Source organism: Gambusia affinis, linkage group LG01, assembly GCF_019740435.1.
Source record: "Gambusia affinis linkage group LG01, SWU_Gaff_1.0, whole genome shotgun sequence".
Taxonomy (NCBI): Eukaryota; Metazoa; Chordata; class Actinopteri; order Cyprinodontiformes; family Poeciliidae; genus Gambusia; species Gambusia affinis.
The window spans coordinates 40,905,095-40,927,980 of NC_057868.1; the positions used below are offsets into that span (position 1 = coordinate 40,905,095).

Consider the following 22,886-nt stretch of genomic DNA (forward strand, 5'->3'; position numbering starts at 1 on the left):
TCTCTGTCCAGAACAGTGTTCTTGTATGGAATGTACTCTCTGATAACAGAAGTGTATTAAAAAAGGACGTATCTGTGAGATGTTGCTCTGCTTTTCCTGACTCTGTTGGATTCAGAGTCTTTTGACTGCCTTCAAATAAAACACTTGAGAGATAAAGTTGAAACTTTATCAATTCTTGAGTAGTTTCTCTACCTGTTTGATTAGGAATTTGCACCACATTCTTGGTGTCAGAAGTGGGATCTGTCATGCCAGAAGGACTCCGTGGCAGAGGACAAGAGCATTCGGCCATCCTGAAGACTCACAAACCAGCTTCAGTCCATCTGTGTTAAAAACAGGGCAGCTTCTGGATCCTTCTCCAGAACAAGACAATCCTGTCACAGAGGTCTAGAGATGATTCCTCTTGTTTAGCTGCATTCACCTTGCCTTCTTTGGAAACTATTAGAAAGCTTCTGCAGTCTGAATGATGGTCCAGTGCGGGGGTAGCAATGCCACTCTTTGATGGATCCTGTGCGGCTCTTGGATACCAAAATTTCCCACACTCCCTGAAGGCAGCTTTAACAAAAGTATACCGGTGGAGCGCAGGATGTGAAATGTTAAGCTAGTGCTACTGATCTGCAGTAGTTTCAGTCTAAGAGGAGAGACTTTGGTGAGAGGAAATAGATTGAAACTGAATCATTTAAGTATAAAATCTGTTTCCATGGTAACAGCTTTCCTCAACAGGTCACGGGTTCAACTCCGGGACCCGACTTTGTTTACCACATGTCTTCACCCCCTCTCCCTCACGTTTTCCTGTCAGCCTACTTTTATATGAGGGACATTAGAGCCCACAAAAGACCCACTGGACGGGTACAAAAAAGAGGCTGTTAGGATTACCGCCACTTACTGGTAACCAGCTGTACCTGCTTAAGCTGCATGAGCTTAGCAACAACTTGAAATGGGGAAACATGCATGCAGTCACCACTGCACATAACTAGAGGGCTAAAAGGTGGCCAGTAGTGATGGGTCCGGCAACACCAACGTGTCGGCGCATGCATCAAGCCCAGAGACCAAAACCCATATCGGTTGCTTTCACCATGTCATGTGATCGATACAGGAACTGGTTCTAAATGACACTGATGAATCTGTCACCAGGATGCCTTTGCCAAAATATTTCTTGATCTTTTACGGTTCAGCATCAACTACAGACACTCAAGACAAACAAAAGGTTTTGTAGTTTGGGACCATTTTGATTTTACATCAGAAAATAAGATATTGGTTATCACTGCGTTGTTGTTTCATCCGGTTCTTTCCAGTTTCTACTCGATCTGAATCCAAATTCAGCTGAAATTGACTTTCGTATTATGTTCTGCAGGTTAAGTGTTGCATATGTTTCTCCTTTTAAATTATACATTTCATAATTTTATTCTAAAATTGTCACTAAAACCTGTTTTCTTGAAATGAATCCACCTCCTCATTGCTGAGCCATTATAGGGCATCAGAATAAAGTCCCAGATACACCAGGATAAACTCAGGCATGCAGCCATTCTGCAAATTACTTTTTATAAACTACTTCATAGAAATGTATTGTTTACTTTATTTTTTTTCTACAGCAGGAGAAGTTGTGTTAAAAAAACGGAACAGGCTAAATTTCAAAATGTTGGAAAAACTTATTTTTTTAATGAAAAATTGTGGGGAAAAAGAAGAAAAAACATTCCAGAAGCATCTTCATTCCAAACACGTTCACTTTCATTTTCATCACTTGGTTCATGTTCACATTATTTATTGACTGGATCAAAGAATATCAAATACATTTTGAATTTAACTGAAGATATGATTTAATACAATATATAATATATAATAAAATACAATGACTTCAATCTTATTGTACAGACTAAGTCATCAAATCAGTTCAACTACGTTGCCTGTAGGGATTTTTAATGTCCAGCAGGTGTCAGTATTCAGTGACACAGTATCAATACAGTATCAATACAGTATCAATACAGTATCAATACAGTTTAGCTTTGGGTCGAAACAATACATGACTCCTCATTTACCATCACTAGTGGCCAGTGATCTTCTTGGGATATTACAAAATAATGTTTAAAGTGTAGTATAAAACATGCAAATGGTAGAAGTCACCACAACACCCTCAAGTAGAGCTGAGCCATGTGAGTAAATTGAAAACCAGGGACCTTTTCTACTGCGTGATAAGGAGAAAATGACATTGAATTCAAATGAAATGATTATGGGATAAGGAACAGCTGTGGAACACATCAAATATCCAAACTTCTTCTTGTTGGTTTTACTGGTGGTAGGCAACAAACTGTTAGCATTACCGCCACTTACTGGTGTTGAAGAAAATAATTATTTTTAGTGCTTAATACAGCTAATCTTACCCCAGGTGTAAAGGTTATAATGAACAGTCTGATTTTGAACAAATTTCTTAATTTTGTGTCAAGGATTTACAACTAAACTATCCAACAGGGTAACTATCAGAGGTCAGGAACTACATCAAAAAGATTCTTTAGGAGTGTTATCAGGGCCCAGGAGGAAGCCAAAAAATTAGCATTTATTGCAGGGCAGAAGCCTGTATGGTTCACAGAACATCAATCATTAACATTTAATTTCTAAGACATTTTTCTAAGTATTAATAGCAGGTTTTTAACCAAAGTGTATTATCTAAGTTTAGAATGGTGAATGCTGAATGAATTTGAAAATTGTACTATCTATGATAATTTCTGAATCAAATGGAAATTGTTTGAATGAAAATGTGTTGTTTAGTATCAGAGAATGGTTCAGGATTTATGTGATAAGGCAAAGATTCAAATCTTTGGAGATGCTGAGTGCAGATGAGCAAAAATAGGTTTGTGAAGGTAATCTTTCCTTAAACTAAATTACTGAGTTTAACTTGTGAAGGAGACACTTTAAAATTTACAGGTATATGTGAAGCCCATGCGGTCAGGATGCAGCTGCTTGCTCTTTTGTCTTACAGGAGACAAAAGGGGCTTTTTGATCTTGGCGTGAAGTTAAGGGAAGTTCTAAGTTTTATTGGCGTCCAAGGTAGCGTCTGATTGGTCATACAGAGCTACGCCTTAATGAATACATTAACAAGGAGAGAAACGCCTTTACTATAAGAGATCGAACACGATAATAATAATTTAGATTGCTGCCCATATTCTGCCTTTTTCGGCATCAGCTTTCTCCAAAGACATGTCTTTGCCTTTTCTTTCTCTGTCTTTGTCCCTTTGTCTTTTAATTCTTTTGTCTCAGGTAACGGATGTATACCTATGTAGCTCTGCAGTTTTCTTGTTAATTTATACGCTTCTTGTGTAGAATTAAACGCTGTAACTCTGTGACGTCATCACGCATCGTTGGTTCCTGATTGCCACACGCTGCTCGCTGGAAGAACCCGGGAAACAGGAAGAAAGAGAGAGCCAAGCTTTTTTCCAAATTAAGCTAACTTAGTAATTTCTTCCTTTAACATTGGTATGGAGAGTGGTTCGTGATGGTCTATCTAATTACATAATATCCAAACTTAGGGAAGGTGAATGATTAACATAGAATACTGAAATACAAGGAACATACAAGGAAGCTCTAAAGCAGGGGTGGACAACTCCAGGCCTCGAGGGCCGGTCTCCTGCAACTTTTAGATGTATCTGTACTTCAACACACCTGAGTCAAATAATGAGGTCATTAGTAGGACTCTGATTGCAGTTAGGAAGTGATTCAGCTATTGCATTCAAGCATGTTGGACCAGGGAGACGCCTAAGAGTTGCAGGACACTGATCCTCCAGGACCAGGATTGCCCATCCCTGCTCTAAAGCAAAGGGGAAAAGCCCTTCTAAAAAGGAAGAAATTAAACCAGGGGAGGTCAGTCCTGGTCCTCGGGGGCAAGTTTCCTGCAACTCTTACAGTCTCCCTGGTCCAACTCACTTCAATCCAACAGCTTTAAGTCTGTTTCTGCTGTAAAAGACTGATATATTTTTGCAGAACAAAGAAATAGTGGAAATTTCAAGAAGGTGAAAATTGTGAAGGTGAAGGGTTTAATTATTGTTATTTAAGAATCTTGTGAATCATCATCTCAAGTTTTTCCTGATGTCAGATTTTTTTCTTCTTGCTGGCTCCTTTTCGATCAAATTTATTTCTGTAGCACATTTCAGCAACAATGCAGTTTCAAAATGTTTTACTTAATAAAAACACATAAAGTCACAAAATATGCCATAATCAACCGTTGAGAAAACTGGTAGCAAACATTACACTTTGACGAGCGCCGTTATTAAAATCATTAATACACGTGAACTATAAAACGTTCATTTTATTTCGGCCACTGCTGAAGACAAATACTCCTCTGATGCGATTAAGCAGCGGCTCATCACGCTTTTATTTTGAAAACCGACACGCAAAATGAAGCAGTCACGTGACCCACGCAATGCGAGGCCTCGTTTGTTGCCGGTCACGTTGTTTTCAGCAAGACGACACAAGCCTCAAAGCGGGGCTTCATCGGACACGCCCCTTTATTACTCGGTACAAGCCTCGAAGCCTGGCTTCAGATAGTCCATTACTACTACTACCCTCCACCGCAGCACCAACGCCTGGTCCCATAACCGTCCCACTACCTTCCCTTTGGAATCTTGATTTCTGCAAAGGACCTACACAAGGAGACCAAAGCCCCAAACCAGCAGAATCACCCCTCCCAGACAAGCCCAGGTTCTACAACAAGTAAGATCGTTCTCATTACCTTCATAGTTCCCTTCTCCAACTCCCCTCAAACTCACCACCACCTCTATCGTTTTGCAGAAAACAGGAAGAATCATTTTACTGATCTCTGTCTCTCCTGTGGTTGTTCTGCATGTGGACCCAACATGTTTCAATATAGGCACATGCGGCTTATGTATGTACAAAATGTGTTTCCTTTAAAAATGTAGGGGATGCGGCTTATAATCAGGTGCGCTCTATAGTCCGGAAATTACGGTAGTTTATAGTTGCTGCTTAGTAGGAATTTTGACACATTTTAAATCCTATAATTAAATCAATCAGATTTCAGAGAAAGAAAATATTTATTTAAATGAAGTGAATTCAGGTTCTTCCAGCAGTGATGTCATCGAGGCTTGACATCCAGGTGGAAGTGACATCACCAGCAGGAAAGCCATATGGGCATTTCAGATTAAAAGGTATAAGAAGGTTACAGGGGTTTGGCACAGACGAAGGAAAACTTCTTGGAACAGGTATCATCATTCACATGGTCGTTTCCTGTAAAGAGACAAATCCTGACTGCAAACCTTTGACAAAGACTTGGACATGATTTGATCAGTTGCAGAAAGCATGCAGGGCAGATGAAGTGTCTTGTCCAAGGACACAACAGACATGAATGTAGTGGGGGTTCGAACCAGGAACCCACCGATTACAGGACAAACTCCTACTTACTAAGACACCAGATGCAAAGATATTATAAAAACATACATTTAAATGAAATTATTAAATTACAGATTCTGTATCTCCAGTAACAAATACCTTCCACATTGATGTTCATGCATTTTTCGTTTCCACCAAAGTTGTTTGGCTCACTGAGGCCCCAGTTATGAAACACAAACCTGGAACCATCACTCCACATCCAGTAGTCATGCTGAAAGAACATCTTAGTTTTAGTTCCTATCCAAACAAATCACACAGAACCAACCTAGACTTCTGTCAGTCATTATAGAAAACATGAACTGTGTTTGGATGGTTTATATTTAAAACCCTCAGCTGGTCGGAGCAGTCGCTGGAAAAACAGAAGCAGGTTCTGGTTCTGTAGGAGGTCTCCTCTCTTTCCTCTCCACTGTTGCCACATGCTTCCTCAGCATGAGGGAGTTTAGCATGGTCAGTGATTCAATACAACAAACTGGGTTTCCTGAGAAAACTGTTGACCAATTCATATTCTAATCTGCAATTAACTGCATCGTGTTAAAACCAGGATCAACTGGAATGTATTTGACTGAACTGACCACTTTATTAGGAACACCTGTTCAATTCAGTTCACTTTATTTATATAAAGACAATTCACAACAAATGTCGTCTCAAAGCATTTACTAAAAGTGCCATGAGAAATGGATCTTGACATAAAAAGTCATCAACCAAACAGTTATTTGTTTGTTTATAAAATTTCACCTCTACTGAATCATGACCTCCAACCCAAGTTTCTGTGTGTTGTTTAGTTGTATTGTAGATATACTCTCTGATGAAGTTGTAGTCATTTGTACTGGTCAATGAGGCCAGATGTCCATCCAATGAGAGGCAGAATCTCTGAAAAACACAACAGTGATTTAAACTTTCCTCTGTGCAGTGAGACAGTTGGTGCAACAGAATATCAACCTTCAGAAATTATGGTTCAATTTGTTTAATGGAAATCAGTTTCTGTAACCTTGTTGTTGGTGAACCTTATTGTCTCATATCAATAAATTTACATTCTAGTAAATCTGCAGTGACCATCACATCTGATGTACCTCAGCTTTAGCCCATGTCATTTTTTTTTTTACATACAGGAAACATCGACCGTCACACCAAGCCCAACCAGGAGAACACTCGTTACAGTCGGCAACTGGGAAATATGAAGAGAGAAAGTAAATACATCCATCCGATGATCAGCATCATTTCAACTCCAAACACAGTCAAGAGGTTCGTTTGCATCAAACATTATGGTAAAAATACATAAAAAATATGATAAATTAATCTGAATTACAGCTTATGAAAATGGGAATTATGTCAATTAGTAATTATAAAAAAGCATGATCAATGTTAATTCATTAACTAACTAAAAGTACTGCACTTCAACCAAAGGTTTTATTAGATGACAGTTATTACTAAAGATATTCACATGAAAAACTTCTGAAATGACACATTTATTGGTTATGATGCAATTATTTTATTCAGAAAATAATTTGCCTTCTCAGCATTTCTAGCTGCCTTCTGTAAAAACTACTGTGACCTAGACGCCTTGTGGGATGGAAAGTTTCTATACAATATATTCTGACTGAACAATTTATTAATTTCACTTTAATAAATGGATGACCCAATATAGCCGACCTATGCAAAAGTTTCTTATCTTATATTGTTGTCTTTTAGGTGTTAGAAACTTCAAAAATAAAAGAAGCACGCACCTTCCATTTGATATGCCTGTGGACGGAAAAACCCAGTTTTAGAATAAAATTCCCAACAAAACAGTTTTGTCATTGAACTTCAACCAAATGACGGTTCAGATTGCTCCATCTGATCTGTGTCACTCAGCCTAATCTCAGAACCTGGACATATCAGCAAGGGTGAAAGTCAGCTAGTACGGTCCGGCAGACTCTGCACCAGTACACAGTACAGGGAGATCGGCTGCAATACAACCATCATTCAGAACGGATGCACCTTGAGTCAGGGTAGATCGGCTGCCAATAGGTATGTCTACGTCTGTTTATATGTTTCTGAACTGTCTGTGCTTCGTGATGGAGCCTCTCACTCTTCAGCCGTCTCTCTCTCACCCTTTGTCCCCCTCCTGGAGCTCATAGCTTTCATGAACAGCCTTCAGACCGTTAACCACTATGTTTAATGTTTGTCTGCTTTTTACACAATGTGCCAATTAAAAGCAGAGAGTATCTCCTTGTGTTTCATGTTATTTTGCTCAATTAAAACAACTTATTATGAACATAAAACCATAGATTTCACTGGTTTTAACGATGGTGCACAGGGCCAGACTTAGGAGGATGTGGGCCCCTGGACTTGAGCCAATGTGCGGGCACTAGGGCCCTATACAGTTGCACATAACATGCACTCGTATGTAAATAATCAGCCACTGTCTCCTTTTGCTCTACCATGAGAGAAGGCTAATGCACAGTTCCACCCACCAGATCTCCATTTGCACAGTTTACAACGGTCACCCCAACGTAGGGACTTTTTTTGCTATATTTTGCACACACACACAAAAATCGGCAAGTCAAGTTTTTCAAATATCGGTGAGCAACCAGAAATGTGCAATCGGTGCACCGCTGCTTTCTTTCTGTAGAACAGTTGATTACTGTAACGAATGTAAAGACCATTATTACAAACAAAATATATTTTGTAGTTAATAAAGAAATAACATCTTGACTATGTCGTCATATTTGACAGGAAGAAAAACTTGACAATATTCATCCTCTATGTACTGTATCTATTTGGTTTATTTACTAAGCTCTGACTGTCAGGGTGAGTATTCCTCCTCTGACAGCCAAACATAGAGTAAATAATTCTGTTTTTCTTCTATCTCTTGTAGCTAGCTACAAAGCTAAGGCTAAAGACAATGACATGTTAGGAAACTCAATCAAAGCTAAGGTTAAAGGATGTGACAAGGCATAACTTAGATAGAGACTAACAAATAGAATTACATACTGTTGCATGTTGCCATTTTGTCCTGCTAGCTCCTAAAGGTAGCATGAGAAATGGACCAGTTGATTTTGGTATTAATAAATGGAATTCATGAATTCAACTCACTGACTCTTCCTCAATCTCATATATCAAGAATTTAACCTGGAGAAAGGATAATTCTCCACAATGGACAAAACTTTTATCTGGTGATAAATGAATTTTAGCTGCGTGTCATGGCAGGGCAAGCTATTTTGTACATTTTGGAATGTTGCCTGTAGCAGTCGGGCAGTTCCTCCTGCCGCTGCTAGGTGGAGGCTAAAGCTAGTTGCACCTTTTTAAGTTCGCATTGAGTGCGTGAGCAGAGCAATTGCCTTACTTTTGTGTGACTTTCGTTGTTTTCTTGCTCTTTCAAACATTCTTTTGCGTGTTTTCAGTCACTGAAATTGGTTTCAAAGCATCAATGACGTTTAACACAATTAAAAATACAAAACAGTGGATGTGGGATAAATCAGTCACTGTGTTTGGGTGTACTCACCACCACTTGCGAGCTGGCTTTCAAAGCACGATCTGGATTTTTTTTGTAAACATGTTTCGATGCTTTAAAATTAACTTTTATATTTTGTCAGTTCCCTGCTTCTTGCTCAGCCCAGTAAACCCACATCAGTTTTTGCCCAAATCAAAGGCTCAGTACTACACAAATTATCCAGTCATAGTTGCGACTAGGGAAGATTGTGCTTCCACCACCTCTGACTCCTCAGGCACCAGATCAGACAAGGCTCCAGGTTCTGGCGGGACAGTAAAGCTGCTGTTAGAAAGGTTAACGTTTTGAGAAAGAGAAGAATATTATTGGTTCTGTTCCATGTCCAATATAAGCTTTAAAATACACTGTTAGCTTGGATATTTTCTTCATCACTTCTCTGTTGCTCTCGTTTTGTTCTACTGTTCCTGTGCTCCGTTCTCATACTACCTGCTGTCCGCCATCATGAGAAATCCCTCCCTGATCCTCCCCCAATGCGAAAAACGGGCTTCATAACACATCTTCATCCTAAAGACGGTGGTTGGTGATCGGACTGTTGTGTTTGATTTATGGACTAATAGCAAGTTTTTAATCAAAGTGTATTATCTAAGTTTAGAATAATGAATGATGAATGTATTTGAAAATTGTACTATTTGTGATAATATCTGAATCTAATGGAAATTGTTTGAATGAAAATGTGTTGTTTAGTATCAGAGAATGGTTCAGGATTTATGTGATAAAGCAAAGATTCAAATCTTTGGAGATGCTGAGTGCAGATGAGCAAAAACTAGGTTTTGTGAAGGTAATCTTTCCTTAAACCAAATTACTGAGTTTAACTTTGTGAAGGAGACACTCAAAAACTCACAGGTATATGTGAAGTCTTATGTTAAGGATCTATTTGCTCAGGTGGCCTTAGAAGCTCCTGGGGCCAGGATACAGCTTCTTGCTCTTTTGTCCTATCGGAGACAAAAGTGGCCTTTGATCTTGGTGTGAAACTAAGGGAAGGTCTAAGTTTTTCTGAGTGTCCAGGGGAGATCCTGGTTGGTCGAACCAGGGGTACGTCTTAATTGAATACATTAACAAAGAGAGAAACGCCTTCACTATAAGAGCTCAAACACAGTGATAATAATTCAGATAGCTGCCCTATTCTGCCTTTTTGCATCAGCTCTCTCCAAAGACGCGTCTTTGTCCCTCTTTTTCTTTTCCTTTTAATTTTTGTCTCAGGTAAAGAATGTATATCTCTGTATCTCTGCAGTTTTCTTGTTAACTCATACGTTGCTTGCTTTGAGATTAAACTCTGTAACTCTGTGATGTCATCACGCATCGTTGTTCCTTGCTGCCACACGCCGCCCGCCGGAAGAGCCCGGTATCCGGGACTATAAGGAAGAGAGAGCCAAGCTTTTTCCAAAATTAAGCTAACTTAGAAATTCTTCCTTTAACAGGAAGAAGGGTGTTCAGATAATGGATGGATGGATGGATGGATGGATGGATGGATGGATGGATGGATGGATGGATGGATGGATGGATGGATGGATGGATGGAAAAATCATAGATTGCCTATGATCTGCATATTGGTGAATAAATGTGTGCGTTTGTGAGTGTGAATGGGTGAATGTGACTCTAGTGTAAAGCGCTTTGACTGCTCAAAACGACTGGAAAAGCACTGTTTAAGTTCAGTCCATTTACCATTTTAGTCCATTTTAGTACCGGCAAGAATTTAAAAATACTTTCACCCCAGCATACCAGTCATCTTTTCCAATTAAGTCCTTCTCCATACTTACATCAGCTCCATCCCAGAGTCCAAAGCTCAGACCAAGAAGCAGAGTGAAGACAAGACCTGCAGCCATCTGTAGAAAGAATCGTTAGGAAAGTTAATAATTAGTATCACAAATCAACTCAATCAAGACATAAAGCATCATGATGAGCAGTAGGACTTTAAATGTTACCTTGTTTTGATGATTAGTTGAAGAGTCTGTTCCAGCAGCAGTTTCTGCTCACAGGATGTCTCAGAGATGGAAACACAGACTTTATATACCTTCAGTTTGTTTGTCTGAAGTGGAAATCTTTGAGTAAGTCACTGTCTGTTCTCGTTTTTGTCACTTTTTTAAAAAAGTGTTCAAGTTGTTGCAGAATCTTCCAGGATTCGGCCAAGGACGTTTTCCTGGTAGCGTGAAGAGTTACGTACCATAAGAACTGATTAGAACCGGACCAAAGCGGCTGATGTTGCCACTTCTGCTTCTCTGTCCAGAACAGTGTTCTTGTATGGAATGTACTCTCTGATAACAGAAGTGTATTAAAAAAGGACGTATCTGTGAGATGTTGCTCTGCTTTTCCTGACTCTGTTGGATTCAGAGTCTTTTGACTGCCTTCAAATAAAACTCTTGAGAGATAAAGTTGAAACTTTATCAATTCTTGAGTAGTTTCTCTACCTGTTTGATTAGGAATTTGCACCACATTCTTGGTGTCAGAAGTGGGATCTGTCATGCCAGAAGGACTCCGTGGCAGAGGACAAGAGCATTCGGCCATCCTGAAGACTCACAAACCAGCTTCAGTCCATCTGTGTTAAAAACAGGGCAGCTTCTGGATCCTTCTCCAGAACAAGACAATCCTGTCACAGAGGTCTAGAGATGATTCATTTGGAAAAAACCTAATAGACACCCTTCTGTCAAAATTTAATCGGGGAGTGATTTATGACCCTAATCATTAACTGATTTTAATTTCCGGTCTCAAATTACCCCATCCCTGATAAATTTTACCTATGGAAAGTCAATCGTGAAATTGCATTTTTGACCTGTGAGATCACGAGGAAGCCTGAGATAATAACCGTAAGAACTCTGATCAGAAACATTTGTATATAAAATGGCTGATGACAAGGTTATCATTCATACCAGCTCACAGCTGCAGTCTGAAAGCAACTATTTACCATATATTTATGTATAAACCTGCGGTAACATGACTCGGATAAATCTGAGAGATAATCCTCACTGGTTCGTGCATTATTACCATAACCAGGTTGGTGGTGCTCAGAACGGTATCCAGGGGGCGCCAGTAATGTATGGGAAGGGGATAGGGCCAATATTTTCAAGATTAATCCGTTTTGTATTGCCACTAGTTAAATCAGGTTTTGCCCTGGCTAAACCTCACTTAAAAAGAGCAGCCACCAACATTGCTTCAGATGTCATAGGCAAAGCAATGAATAAAATAACTGGTCCTAAAGAGCAGTGGTCCCCAACCACCGGGCCGCGGACAAATTGGTACCGGGCCGCGCAAGAAATAATAAAATATGTCCGTTCTATGTATTGAGTCTGGAGGAGCTTGGCCGGTCCGCTGCAATAAAAATGTTGGGGACCACTGCTAAAGAGGGTCAAGAAGGGTCAGGAATTATAGTTCTGTCAAAAAGAGCAAGGATGCGCCCACCAGGAGAGTGTGCGCGAATCTTACAAATACATAGACCACTGAAGCTAAAGAAATCAAACGGGAGAGGGAGGGCCGAAGTGAGGAACTCTGCTCCTAGCAAAGATATATTTCAATAAAACAAGGCTCTTTTGCATCACAAATCACCGGAATGTACTCTAGCTGAGTTGAATTTATTTTCAGCCCCTATGACCCAGGTATCTATAGATGACAAGGTCTACACTGAAAATGTACCACTGTCAGCTCTTACAGACAGCAGTCCTATTGAGTTTATGATCCCCGGAGGTGAGAAATATCTGGACTTAAATGACACCCTGCTTCATCTACGCATCAAGATCACAAATGCCGATGGTAGTGACCTGGCTAATGACGCTGCTGTGTGATTAATTAATTATCCTCTTAACACAATATTTTCCCATTGCGACATCACACTGGGAGATCGGCTGATACCTCAGTCAAGCTCCACCCACCCTTACAGGGCAGTGATTGAAACTTTATTTCTCTGAAGATATGCTATAAAGTCAATTTAGCGCAGGTCTTTTTTACAAAGATACAGCTGGAGCCAAACTCTATAGTTGTAAATAAGGAGCGCTCCATGCTGATATATTTTTCTGTGAGAGGGTGCTGCTTAATTCCATGGATTTAAGGATTAAATTAACAAAAGCCAGTGATGCATTTTGTCTGTGGGAGCCCGTGACTCATCTTTTTGATTGAAAATTTTGGGCACTTCTCTTTTTGTGAAAAAATTGTGTTTCTCCTGCAGTCTGTTTAGGACACACTTCTGCTTTAATGTGAGGAAATGTGTTGTACCCACTTTCCAGAATTAATGTTCTTTTCCCTCCTGGGGGTCTTTTGTGGGCTCTAGTGTCCCTTATTCGAAAGTAGGCTGACAGGAAGGGGCAGCAGAGGGGGAAGAAATGCGGCAAACGTCAGCCGGGTCCGGGAATCAAACCTGGAACCACCGCGTCGCAGACTGAAGGCCTACAAATGTGGGTCGCGATATCCCCTACGCCACCACAGCACGCCCCCAGAGTTAATGTTAAAACATATTCTATCCCTGAAAACTCAAGAATATGTACTCAGGAGAACCTATTTTTGGGAGCTATACCGAAGTACATAGTTCTGGGAATGGTTCATCATGAAGCCTTCACAGGAAGAAGGGACCTGCCACCTTTTCATTTTAAACACATGGATGTTGAGTATTTTGCTCTGTGTCAGGAGGGTAGACAGATCCCAGGCAAAGCTTTCCAAGCCCCGATTCAACCACAGAATATCGGTCAGAGAATTTTACAACATTTTCTCTGCAACAGGCCATCATCTTAAAGATCTTCTGCTGAGCATTGCGCGTGATGATTATAATAATGGATATTCACTGTTTGTCTTCAATCTCAACCCTGGTGAGGGTACTGATGCTTGATCAGCTGTTTCTAACAGTAACTTAAGGTTAGTGATTCTGTTCAGAATCCCATTACTACACACAACTACACTGATTGTGTATACCTGTTACGATTCCATTCTGGAGATCAAGTCGAAAAGACAGGTCTTGGTGGATTATTATTAATCATAAATAATCATCAACTTCAGATTCTGCTACATCATCTGTTGGGGAAAGTATTTTGTGGAGTCTAGGCATGCGATGAACTGTCTTTGCTCTCACACGAGTACAAAGGACCCGCATATTTTATTGTGAACACGCATCCTGCTCACATGCCCAGAGAACACTGGCTGGCTCTTACTTTAAAAGGGAACAGGATTGCCACATTTTTCGACTCCTATCGCTTTCGGACAGACTTTGACTTCTATCCAACAAGCATCCTAAAATTTTTGAAAGACATCTTCAAAAATAATATATCATAATAATCAACTTCAAGACACTCTGCTGTCTGCAGCCATCATTGTGTTTATTACCTATGTAATAGAGCATGCGGTTTATCAGTGCAACAAGTACTTGACTGTTACCCCGGTGATGTGATAAAAAATGATGTCATGGTTTCAGATTTTGTGAAAAAATATCAGCGCTGTGTAAAGAAGCAAAAGTTTTGTTCTATTGACTACAGAACATGTTCTAGTATTATTGTTGTATTAAAACAAGAGACTGTACACTTGAAAAATGTTTGAATAAAATGTTTTATTGAAAAAAAGAATTGTCAGAGTTTATGGGGTATCACACTCCAGCTCAAATTTAGGGGATAAGATAAATTTCTTTTTACACATACGTTTTATATCTGTGATCTCATCTTCTAAATCAAATTTAGGGGATAGGATAATCTTTTTTTCTCTTCTTGAAGGGATTTTCACACCATCTGTCTTGACATGCAGATATTGTTCAGGAGCTCGCGGATTATTTACAGACGATACTGGAAAATTTAGTTCATCTAGTGTGGAAAGGAAATCAGTCCATCCTGCAGGCTATCCTGCTATGGGATTTTCTTTTAAACGGGAGCAGAAGGTTTTTCAGTAAATCAACCAAATGAGAGCCTTTGGTGACATTTCCTTTATAAACAAATTCTTCTCTGGATTTCCACCCACTGTTACTCTTGGACAGCTTTTTCAAAATGTATTCACCTTTTTTACAATCTCTTTCGGGAAGGGCTTTCACAACTTCATTTGTAGTTCCATCCAATTCAGGTTGTTTATAAATAGAATCAATAGAATCGTCTTCATAGTTTGTAGATTCAAGATCATCCTTGGCACACTGCACAGACACAGATAACTGAGTCTCTCCTAATTGACCTTGCTTGATTAAAGATAGATATCTTTGTAGCAAAGCATCATATTTAATTTTCTCATATGCAGTGAACACTGATTCATTCAAAATGATTTGAGAATCCAGATCCTCCTCTGCCACTTCTAATTGAAGTATCTGAGGGGTTCAATCGATTAACCTGAGGTGAGATGAGAAACATCTTTTGAGATGTTTTAAGAGCCATTCCTTTTTTATCTGCTGGGAGTAAGAGTAAGAGGAGCTCGGATGGGGAGAATAAACCCTCCTCCTTGACTTTTAAGAGCCAGTTGTTTACATCTCAATCTTGTTCGTTTATCAGCCAACAGTCTGATCATTTTATGCTGCTTTTTCAACTTCTGGTGTTGAGAAGGTGTTAGTCTAGTATTTCCTTTTAGAATGTTTAGAGCAATCTCACATAAAGTTTTAAGGAAATCTGGTGAGCAACATCTTTACGCTTCTGAGGAGTAAAGAGCCTTTTTAAGTGAGCAGACATTCTGACTTACTTTGTTTTAGGTACATACACCACTGGCCACTCGTGAGGTAGTATTCCTGTTCTCAATCTGTTATGTTCTGGGCAGCTCGGAGTAAGATCTACGATTTAATATCCGTGAGCTTCTTTAGTTGCATCTTCAAAACTCTCCAGGAAACTTGCCTTTGCTGATGGGAAGACTTGAGGTGATAGAATGTCTATTTGTAACTTATCTCTGGGGTTCTTAAAAAGCACCATATAATTACTGTTCAGGCTAATGGTGCGACTGTACTTCCCCTGCTGAACTACACTCTGCTTGAGATATAGAACATACATATTCCTATGATGCCGATATTGAGTGAACAATTTGGCTACTTCAGGGTGGTTAGAAGCCTGGAAAATGACATCATCCAAAATGACCAAGTGACTTTTATTCAGCGGAAATAAATCTTCATCAAAAGAATCAGGCAGTCCTTCCACAAATTTTATAATTTTTATTCAATTTTTGCAATTCAGCATACAATGGTTGAAAAGAAACAAAAATCCAGATAATATTGTCCGGTACAACATTGATGACATGCTCAAGATTTTCCAACATTTTGTCTACAAAGTATGATTTTCCACATCCACTCGCACCCACAATCATACATGAGAAAGGTGTTTTGAATTTGGGTCAAAGTTTACCTTTTGAACATCACCGGAATAAGACTTTTTTTTCTTTCTTCTCTCTTAGACTCTAATAACCAAAAGGTAGAGTTGAACCAGCAGAATATAAATCATATATGAATCATTTCACAATCATCTTTGCATCAGAAGAAGCATTATGCAACACCGTTCTGGCGGCTTGTAGCAGATTTAAACTTTCTACGTGCAGGGCATTTCTCCAGAAGCTGAAAAGATTCTGTAATAAATAATTGAGAATAAATATTTAAGAATAATCTTCTAACAGTGATGAGATGTGATTTTACTAGATAAATTCAAATAATATACCTGTAATCAGTCCCTCCACTAAAACAACTCTTGCTTGCAGATTGTCTGCTGTAAACTTCTTCTGTATTTCTCTGGCACTGGAAGATGTGAAATATAATTACAATCAGTTAGGTAAGGCTGCTTTAATTCTAAACAATATTTTACTGAAAAAGCTTTTGAAAACAGATTTTGAGTTATACTATGGTAAGGAAAAATCACACACAGACACGACCCCTCCACTGCTGTCTCTGTTGGTCAGTGGATCATGATATGTGTCTTTCTTTTCATTGAAAAATAAGAGTTTAAAATCGTGACTTGCATTTGTATTCAACCCCCCATTTACTTTAATGTTCAGTGGAATCACACAAAAGAAGCTTTAAAGGTATATATCTTTATTAGCTAAAACAAATAAAACTTACCCATGTGAGGGCTTTCATGTAGCGGTTCTGGTTTTGGGGTAATAAAACTGGGTTGGAATCAAATCTCTGCCCTGAACGAAGGCCAGGCAAGAATTCGTCTTCTGAGTCAGATGAAATGAAAATTACATGGTCCTCATTACGGGTTCAGCCTATGGAATGAAAAAAATAAATACGTAAATTAAAAATTAGTTTCCATATTGATTCAAATAGGCTATTATTTAAAAAACCCTTACTCTGTATTCCTGCATGAGCGGAACTGGGCCCGGATGGTGTCACAGCTGCATTCACCAACTGAGAACCAAGTGGTTCTTTCTGCAATTCTCCTGGATATCTGTAAGAAGATAGATACATATTAAATGCTTATTAATATTTATTTTCTCGCTTTTAGAACTGTGGTTACAGAAGTACCAAATTACTGTTTGTAAACTCTGATTCTGTATGATCCTGGTGTGTTTCCTGATTATTTATAAGATCTGTAAGCAAATATTTTTAATTATTTTAGAACTCTGATTAGAAAGAAAAGTTATGATGAAAACAGACTTACTGCTTATAAACTCTGATTCTAAGACATTGTCTGCATCCTCAGAGTATGCGCCTGAAACAAAAAATCATTATTAAGCATATGCAAATATATATCTTATTAGAGAAAGAGAATTTAAGAATTTTCTTAACTTACGGTCAAAAACTGTGGATAGAACCTGGGAACTTAAAGTTGCAGATCTTCAAAGGTTTCCTTGCACGCCATGTGTGTTGACCCATAGGTCGTGGGATACATCCTAACAGGGGAGGCCTGTCCCGTATTCTGTATTAAAGCCAGACACACACACACGCCTGCAGTGACCATCACAGCCATTGATCCTTCCCCAGAGGTCGTGAGACATCCTGCTGGTGTTTTAAATTATACTGAAAATTTGTTTTCCGAAGAGATAGTTTCCATGTACGCCATGAGTGTTGACCCAGAGGACATGGGAGTGTTCCTGACAGGTGAAGCTGTCCTTCAACAGGTGAGGCCTGTCCTGCATTCTGTTTTAAAACCGGACACACACACACGCATTGTATATTCTTGATTATCTAACACTTTTTATTTTTAAAACTTGGAGGTTAGGAGTTCACCAAAAACAAGGTGCTGCATTGTTCAGAATAACAAATGGGGTTGGAAGTCAGGGGGTGGGGGGTGAGTTGCGTGGGGGTGGAATTAATAATTAGGGTCATAAATCACTCCCCGATTAAATTTTGACAAAAGGGTGTCTATTAGGTTTTTTCTTTTGATTTCATACTGGCTGCTCTGTATTTAGCAGTGATCACCTTGCCTGTTTTGGAAACTATTAGAAAGCTTCTGCAGTCTGAATGATGGTCCAGTGAGTTTGCTGTATATCAGGGTTAGGATCAGTGAGTTATTTCTACTTCATTCTTGACATGCAGCTTTATGTCATCCATGAGAAGGATCACATAAAGCCAGTATGGCCAGTATGAGGAACCAGCAAAAACCAGAACAACCAGAGACCTTTTCTACTGATTGATGAGGAGAAAATGACATTGAATTCAAATACATTTGTTGTGGAATAAGGAACAGCTGCGAAAGACAGCAACTATGCAAACTTAAGAAGGGTGAATGATCACAATAGGCTGGTGAAATAGATACAAGAAAACTGAAGCAAAGGGGACAAAAAACCTAAACAGTCAAAGATCATTACATTAAGACTTTGGTTGAATTTGTGACTAACAAATAGATTCAATGATATTGAACCTTTACATCAAAAATAATCCCATGTAGAAATGTTTTTTCAACTCTTTGAGAGATTGCAATCATAAAAATTTGGACACCCTAATAAACATATTTTTAGGAAAAAAACATGTCAACATGTCTTCAGTTTCTGGACACACTTTTATGTTGATTAGGTCAAAGGGGTCAGATAGAGGCCACAGAGTAAAACATGACACTTCCTGTTCTCAGTGGGCGTGGCTTAAGTGATGTCATCATTTCTCCATTCGGTATTGTAGGGAACCGGATTTGGATCAATCACTGAAGCTTTGGTGTCTCAGTAAGGTTTTGTGTAGGAGACATAACAAAATCATGTCAAAATCAAAACTTCAAACCAAAGTGTCTGAATTCCTTTTTGGTACTTTGGGCTGCTTTTGAAAGAGCTTGGGCCTTGTTGAGCTGGGGGAGATTTTTGCAACTTTAGCAACAGCTTTGAAACACATACATTTCACACAAACCTGACACATCTGTCAAGTTTGAGTTTTCAGATTTGTTAAGGTCTCCATAAAACCAATTCATTTGGCAGAAGAATCATATTAATAAACACTATGAATAAAATAGGCTGCAAAGGCCTGCATATATAAAAACAGAATAAAGAATTAAATAATATACAGTAAGGGCAAACTTTCTGCATATATACTGTGTAATTATTTTAAATAGAAAACCCTGGCCCAAAGTTAATTTAAATGATCCCACTAGGTATGAGGGTGTAAGATGATGGATGGATGTTCAAAGCATGTAAGTCCATTTGAGCATTAAACGATAACAGACTGTTTACAGTGACAATGAAGACTGCAACAGTAGTAGATTTTGATTCTAAAAATTAGCAAATATTTTATATAACATCTTTAAACTCGTATAACAGACCTGAGCAACTTCAATACTAAGACAACTCTATTTTCTATATACACAATATATACACTCAATATTTTCTGATTAGTTTTCTAGTTTGATTGTTATGAACTAGAAGCATTTTTCAGATGAATAGACGACTTATACTCTTAAGAAATAGATCTACTATAAATAGCTCTGCTACATAGACTAATTCTAATCAAATTATGATTATTATATCTAAAGAAAAAAGCCCAACTGATTTAAGTTATATATTGATTAAACCAGGCCAACTAAAAACAAGCATAATTAAACTAATATCTCAAGCATTAGAAAGTTGATTCTCTGTCTGCTGAAAAATGTCTATTCATGTGTGATTTGGATCATCATCCAGCTGTAAGACCCAATAACGACCCATCTGCAGTAATCTGGTTGGGGCCAACAGATTTTTAACTAAAGATGCTCTGGTGTTTCAGAGGTTTATGATGACAAACATTTTTACAAGGTTTCATTAGGTGTTAAATATTTATGAATCTAGTCAATTTGTTCAAAACAGGTGGTTCAGTTTGTGAAAACTGTTCATATTTAATAGATTTTTATTATGATACTGATGCACTGATATTCTGATGATTTTCAGCATAAAGTTATAGCTGAGATTTAGAACAACTACCAATTAGTTTATAGTTGCTGCTTAATAGGAATTTTGACATATTCTAAATCCTATGATTAAATCAATCAGATTTCAGAGAAAGAAAACATTTATTTAAGTGATCAAATAAAATGAAATCAGGTTCTTCCAGCAGTGATGTCATCGAGGCTTGACATCCAGGTGGAAGTGACATCACCAGCAGGAAAGCCAAATGGGCATTTCACATTAAAAGGAAAAAGATTTTTCGATGGTATAGGCACAGATGAAGGGAAGCTCCTTGGAACAGATATCATCATTCATATGGTAGTTTCCTGTAAAGAGACAAATCCTGACTGCAAACCTTTGACAAAGACTTGGACATGATTTGATCAGTTGCAGAAAGCATGCAGGGCAGATGAAGTGTCTTGTCCAAGGACACAACAGACATGAATGTAGTGGGGGTTCGAACCAGGAACCCACCGATTACAGGAAAAACTCCTACTTACTAAGACACCAGATACAAAGATATTATAAAAACATACATTTAAACTAAACTATGAAATTATAATTTATGATTTCTCGGAAATAAATACCACCAGCGCTGATCACCATGCAGTTTTCGTTTCCATCTTGATTGTTTGGCTGACCAGGACCCCAGTGATTAAACAAAAACCTGGAACCATCACTCCACATCCAGGTGCCTTCCTGAAAGAACATCTTAGTTTTAAGTTTCTATGGAAACAAATCACACAAAACAACCTAGACTTCTGTCACTCATTAAAGAAAACGTAAACCAGAACCTCCAACAGAACCAAGTTGGTCAGTTCAAGTTGACTGAACTGACCACTTTATTAGGAACACCTGTTCAATTCAGTTCACTTTATTTATAGAATGACAATTCACAACAAATGTCGTCTCAAAGCATTTACTAAAAGTGCCATGAGAAATGCATCTTGACATAAAAAGTCATCAACCAAACAGAGTTATTTGTGTGTTTTTAAAATCTCACCTCTGCTGAATCATAACCTCCAACCCAGGTGCCTTTGTGTTCACCATAATGATTGTCGTGGGTATAGTTTGTGATGAAGTAGTAGTCATTTATACTGCGCATTGAGGCCAGATTTCCATTCGATAAGCGGCAGAATTCCTGAAAAAGACAACAGTGGTTTAAACTTTCCTCTGTGCAGTGAGACAGTTGGTGCAGCTGAATATCAACCTTCAGAAGTTATGGTTCAATTTGTTTAATGGAAATCAGTTTCTGTAAACTTGTTGTTGGTGAACCTTATTGTCTTATATCAATAAATTTTCAGTCTTTGAAATCTGCTGAGACCATCACAGCTGCTGTACCTCAGCTTTAGCCCAGGTCATTTCCAATTCAACATACTGGAAACATCGACCGTCGTTCCAAGTCATAGTAAATCTGCAATCATTACAGTTTGCAACTGGAAAATATGAAGAGAGAAAGTAAATGCAACTATCTGATAATCAGCATAATTTTAACATGAAACAGTCCAGAAGTTCAGCTGGATCAAACATTATGGTAAAAATACATTTAAAAATATGAGAAATTAATCCAAATGAAAATGGGATTTATGTCAGTTAATAATAGAAAAATAGAATCAATATTAAATTAAGTCAATACTCAAGTAAAAATACTTCACTTTAACAAAGGATTTTATTAGATGAGAGTTTATATTTACATGAAAAACCTCTGTCAAGGTTTTAGGTAGGTTTTTGGCCCACATGCAGAACTCTCAGGAGACGAAGAGAAGTAAATAATTTCTTGAACAAACAAGCTACTAGCTACTTTCTGTAAAAATTATGGTGACCATTCCACCTTGTGGGAAGGGACATTTATATACAATATGACCTAACTAAACAATTTGTTAATTGACTTTATACAGAAAGTTTGTCCTGTACTTTTGCTGTAAGGATGACCCATTAAAGCAAAATAACATCTCACAATGTAATTGTGTAATTTAGGTGAAACTCCAACAATAAAAGAAGCACTTACCATTCATTTGAGCCGCCTGTGGATGGAAAAACCCAAAGTTTTAGGACAAAATTCCCAACAAAACAAAGTTTCCTCACTGAACTTCGACCAAATGATGGCTCAGATTGCTCCATCTGATCTACGTCAGTCAGCCAAAGCTCACAACAGCGATATACCAGTCATTGTTTTAAGTCCTTCTCCATACTTACATCAGCTCCATCCCAGAGTCCAAAGCTCAGACCAAGAAGCAGAGTGAAGACAAGACCTGCAGCCATCTGTAGAAAGAATCGTTAGGAAAGTTAATAATTAGTATCACAAATCAACTCAATCAAGACATAAAGCATCATGATGAGCAGTAGGACTTTAAATGTTACCTTGTTTTGATGATTAGTTGAAGAGTCTGTTCCAGCAGCAGTTTCTGCTCACAGGATGTCTCAGAGATGGAAACACAGACTTTATATACCTTCAGTTTGTTTGTCTGAAGTGGAAATCTTTGAGTAAGTCACTGTCTGTTCTCGTTTTTGTCACTTTTTTAAAAAAGTGTTCAAGTTGTTGCAGAATCTTCCAGGATTCGGCCAAGGACGTTTTCCTGGTAGCGTGAAGAGTTACGTACCATAAGAACTGATTAGAACCGGACCAAAGCGGCTGATGTTGCCACTTCTGCTTCTCTGTCCAGAACAGTGTTCTTGTATGGAATGTACTCTCTGATAACAGAAGTGTATTAAAAAAGGACGTATCTGTGAGATGTTGCTCTGCTTTTCCTGACTCTGTTGGATTCAGAGTCTTTTGACTGCCTTCAAATAAAACACTTGAGAGATA

General features: G+C 38.5%; 2 protein-coding genes and 2 long non-coding RNA genes across 4 annotated transcripts; all 4 read right to left on the reverse strand.

The window, feature by feature from the left end:
* Window positions 1-5,017: 5,017 nt before the first annotated feature.
* On the reverse strand, window positions 5,018-11,067 carry LOC122835844 (ladderlectin-like). The gene is made up of 7 exons (XM_044125285.1): window positions 10,804-11,067; window positions 10,639-10,704; window positions 7,116-7,131; window positions 6,462-6,556; window positions 6,127-6,261; window positions 5,491-5,602; window positions 5,018-5,229 (listed from the first exon to the last, which is right to left on the reverse strand). The coding sequence occupies exons 2-7, from the start codon at window positions 10,702-10,704 to the stop codon at window positions 5,162-5,164; spliced, it is 492 nt and encodes a 163-aa protein (XP_043981220.1). The 5' UTR covers window positions 10,804-11,067; the 3' UTR covers window positions 5,018-5,161.
* LOC122836129 lies at window positions 8,726-9,506 on the reverse strand. Its single transcript, XR_006371416.1, has 2 exons — window positions 8,876-9,506; window positions 8,726-8,777 (listed from the first exon to the last, which is right to left on the reverse strand). It is a non-coding gene; the product is annotated as an uncharacterized LOC122836129 (long non-coding RNA).
* A 5,400-nt stretch (window positions 11,068-16,467) lies between the features above and the next one.
* LOC122836083 lies at window positions 16,468-17,684 on the reverse strand. Its single transcript, XR_006371406.1, has 5 exons — window positions 17,530-17,684; window positions 17,398-17,448; window positions 17,087-17,184; window positions 16,854-17,002; window positions 16,468-16,532 (listed from the first exon to the last, which is right to left on the reverse strand). It is a non-coding gene; the product is annotated as an uncharacterized LOC122836083 (long non-coding RNA).
* Window positions 17,685-20,186: 2,502 nt separating this feature from the next.
* LOC122835253 (galactose-specific lectin nattectin-like) lies at window positions 20,187-22,690 on the reverse strand. The gene is made up of 7 exons (XM_044124182.1): window positions 22,442-22,690; window positions 22,277-22,342; window positions 22,089-22,104; window positions 21,422-21,516; window positions 21,084-21,221; window positions 20,668-20,779; window positions 20,187-20,406 (listed from the first exon to the last, which is right to left on the reverse strand). Exons 2-7 carry the CDS (start codon window positions 22,340-22,342, stop codon window positions 20,321-20,323), a joined length of 513 nt encoding a protein of 170 aa, XP_043980117.1. The 5' UTR covers window positions 22,442-22,690; the 3' UTR covers window positions 20,187-20,320.
* Window positions 22,691-22,886: the final 196 nt, after the last annotated feature.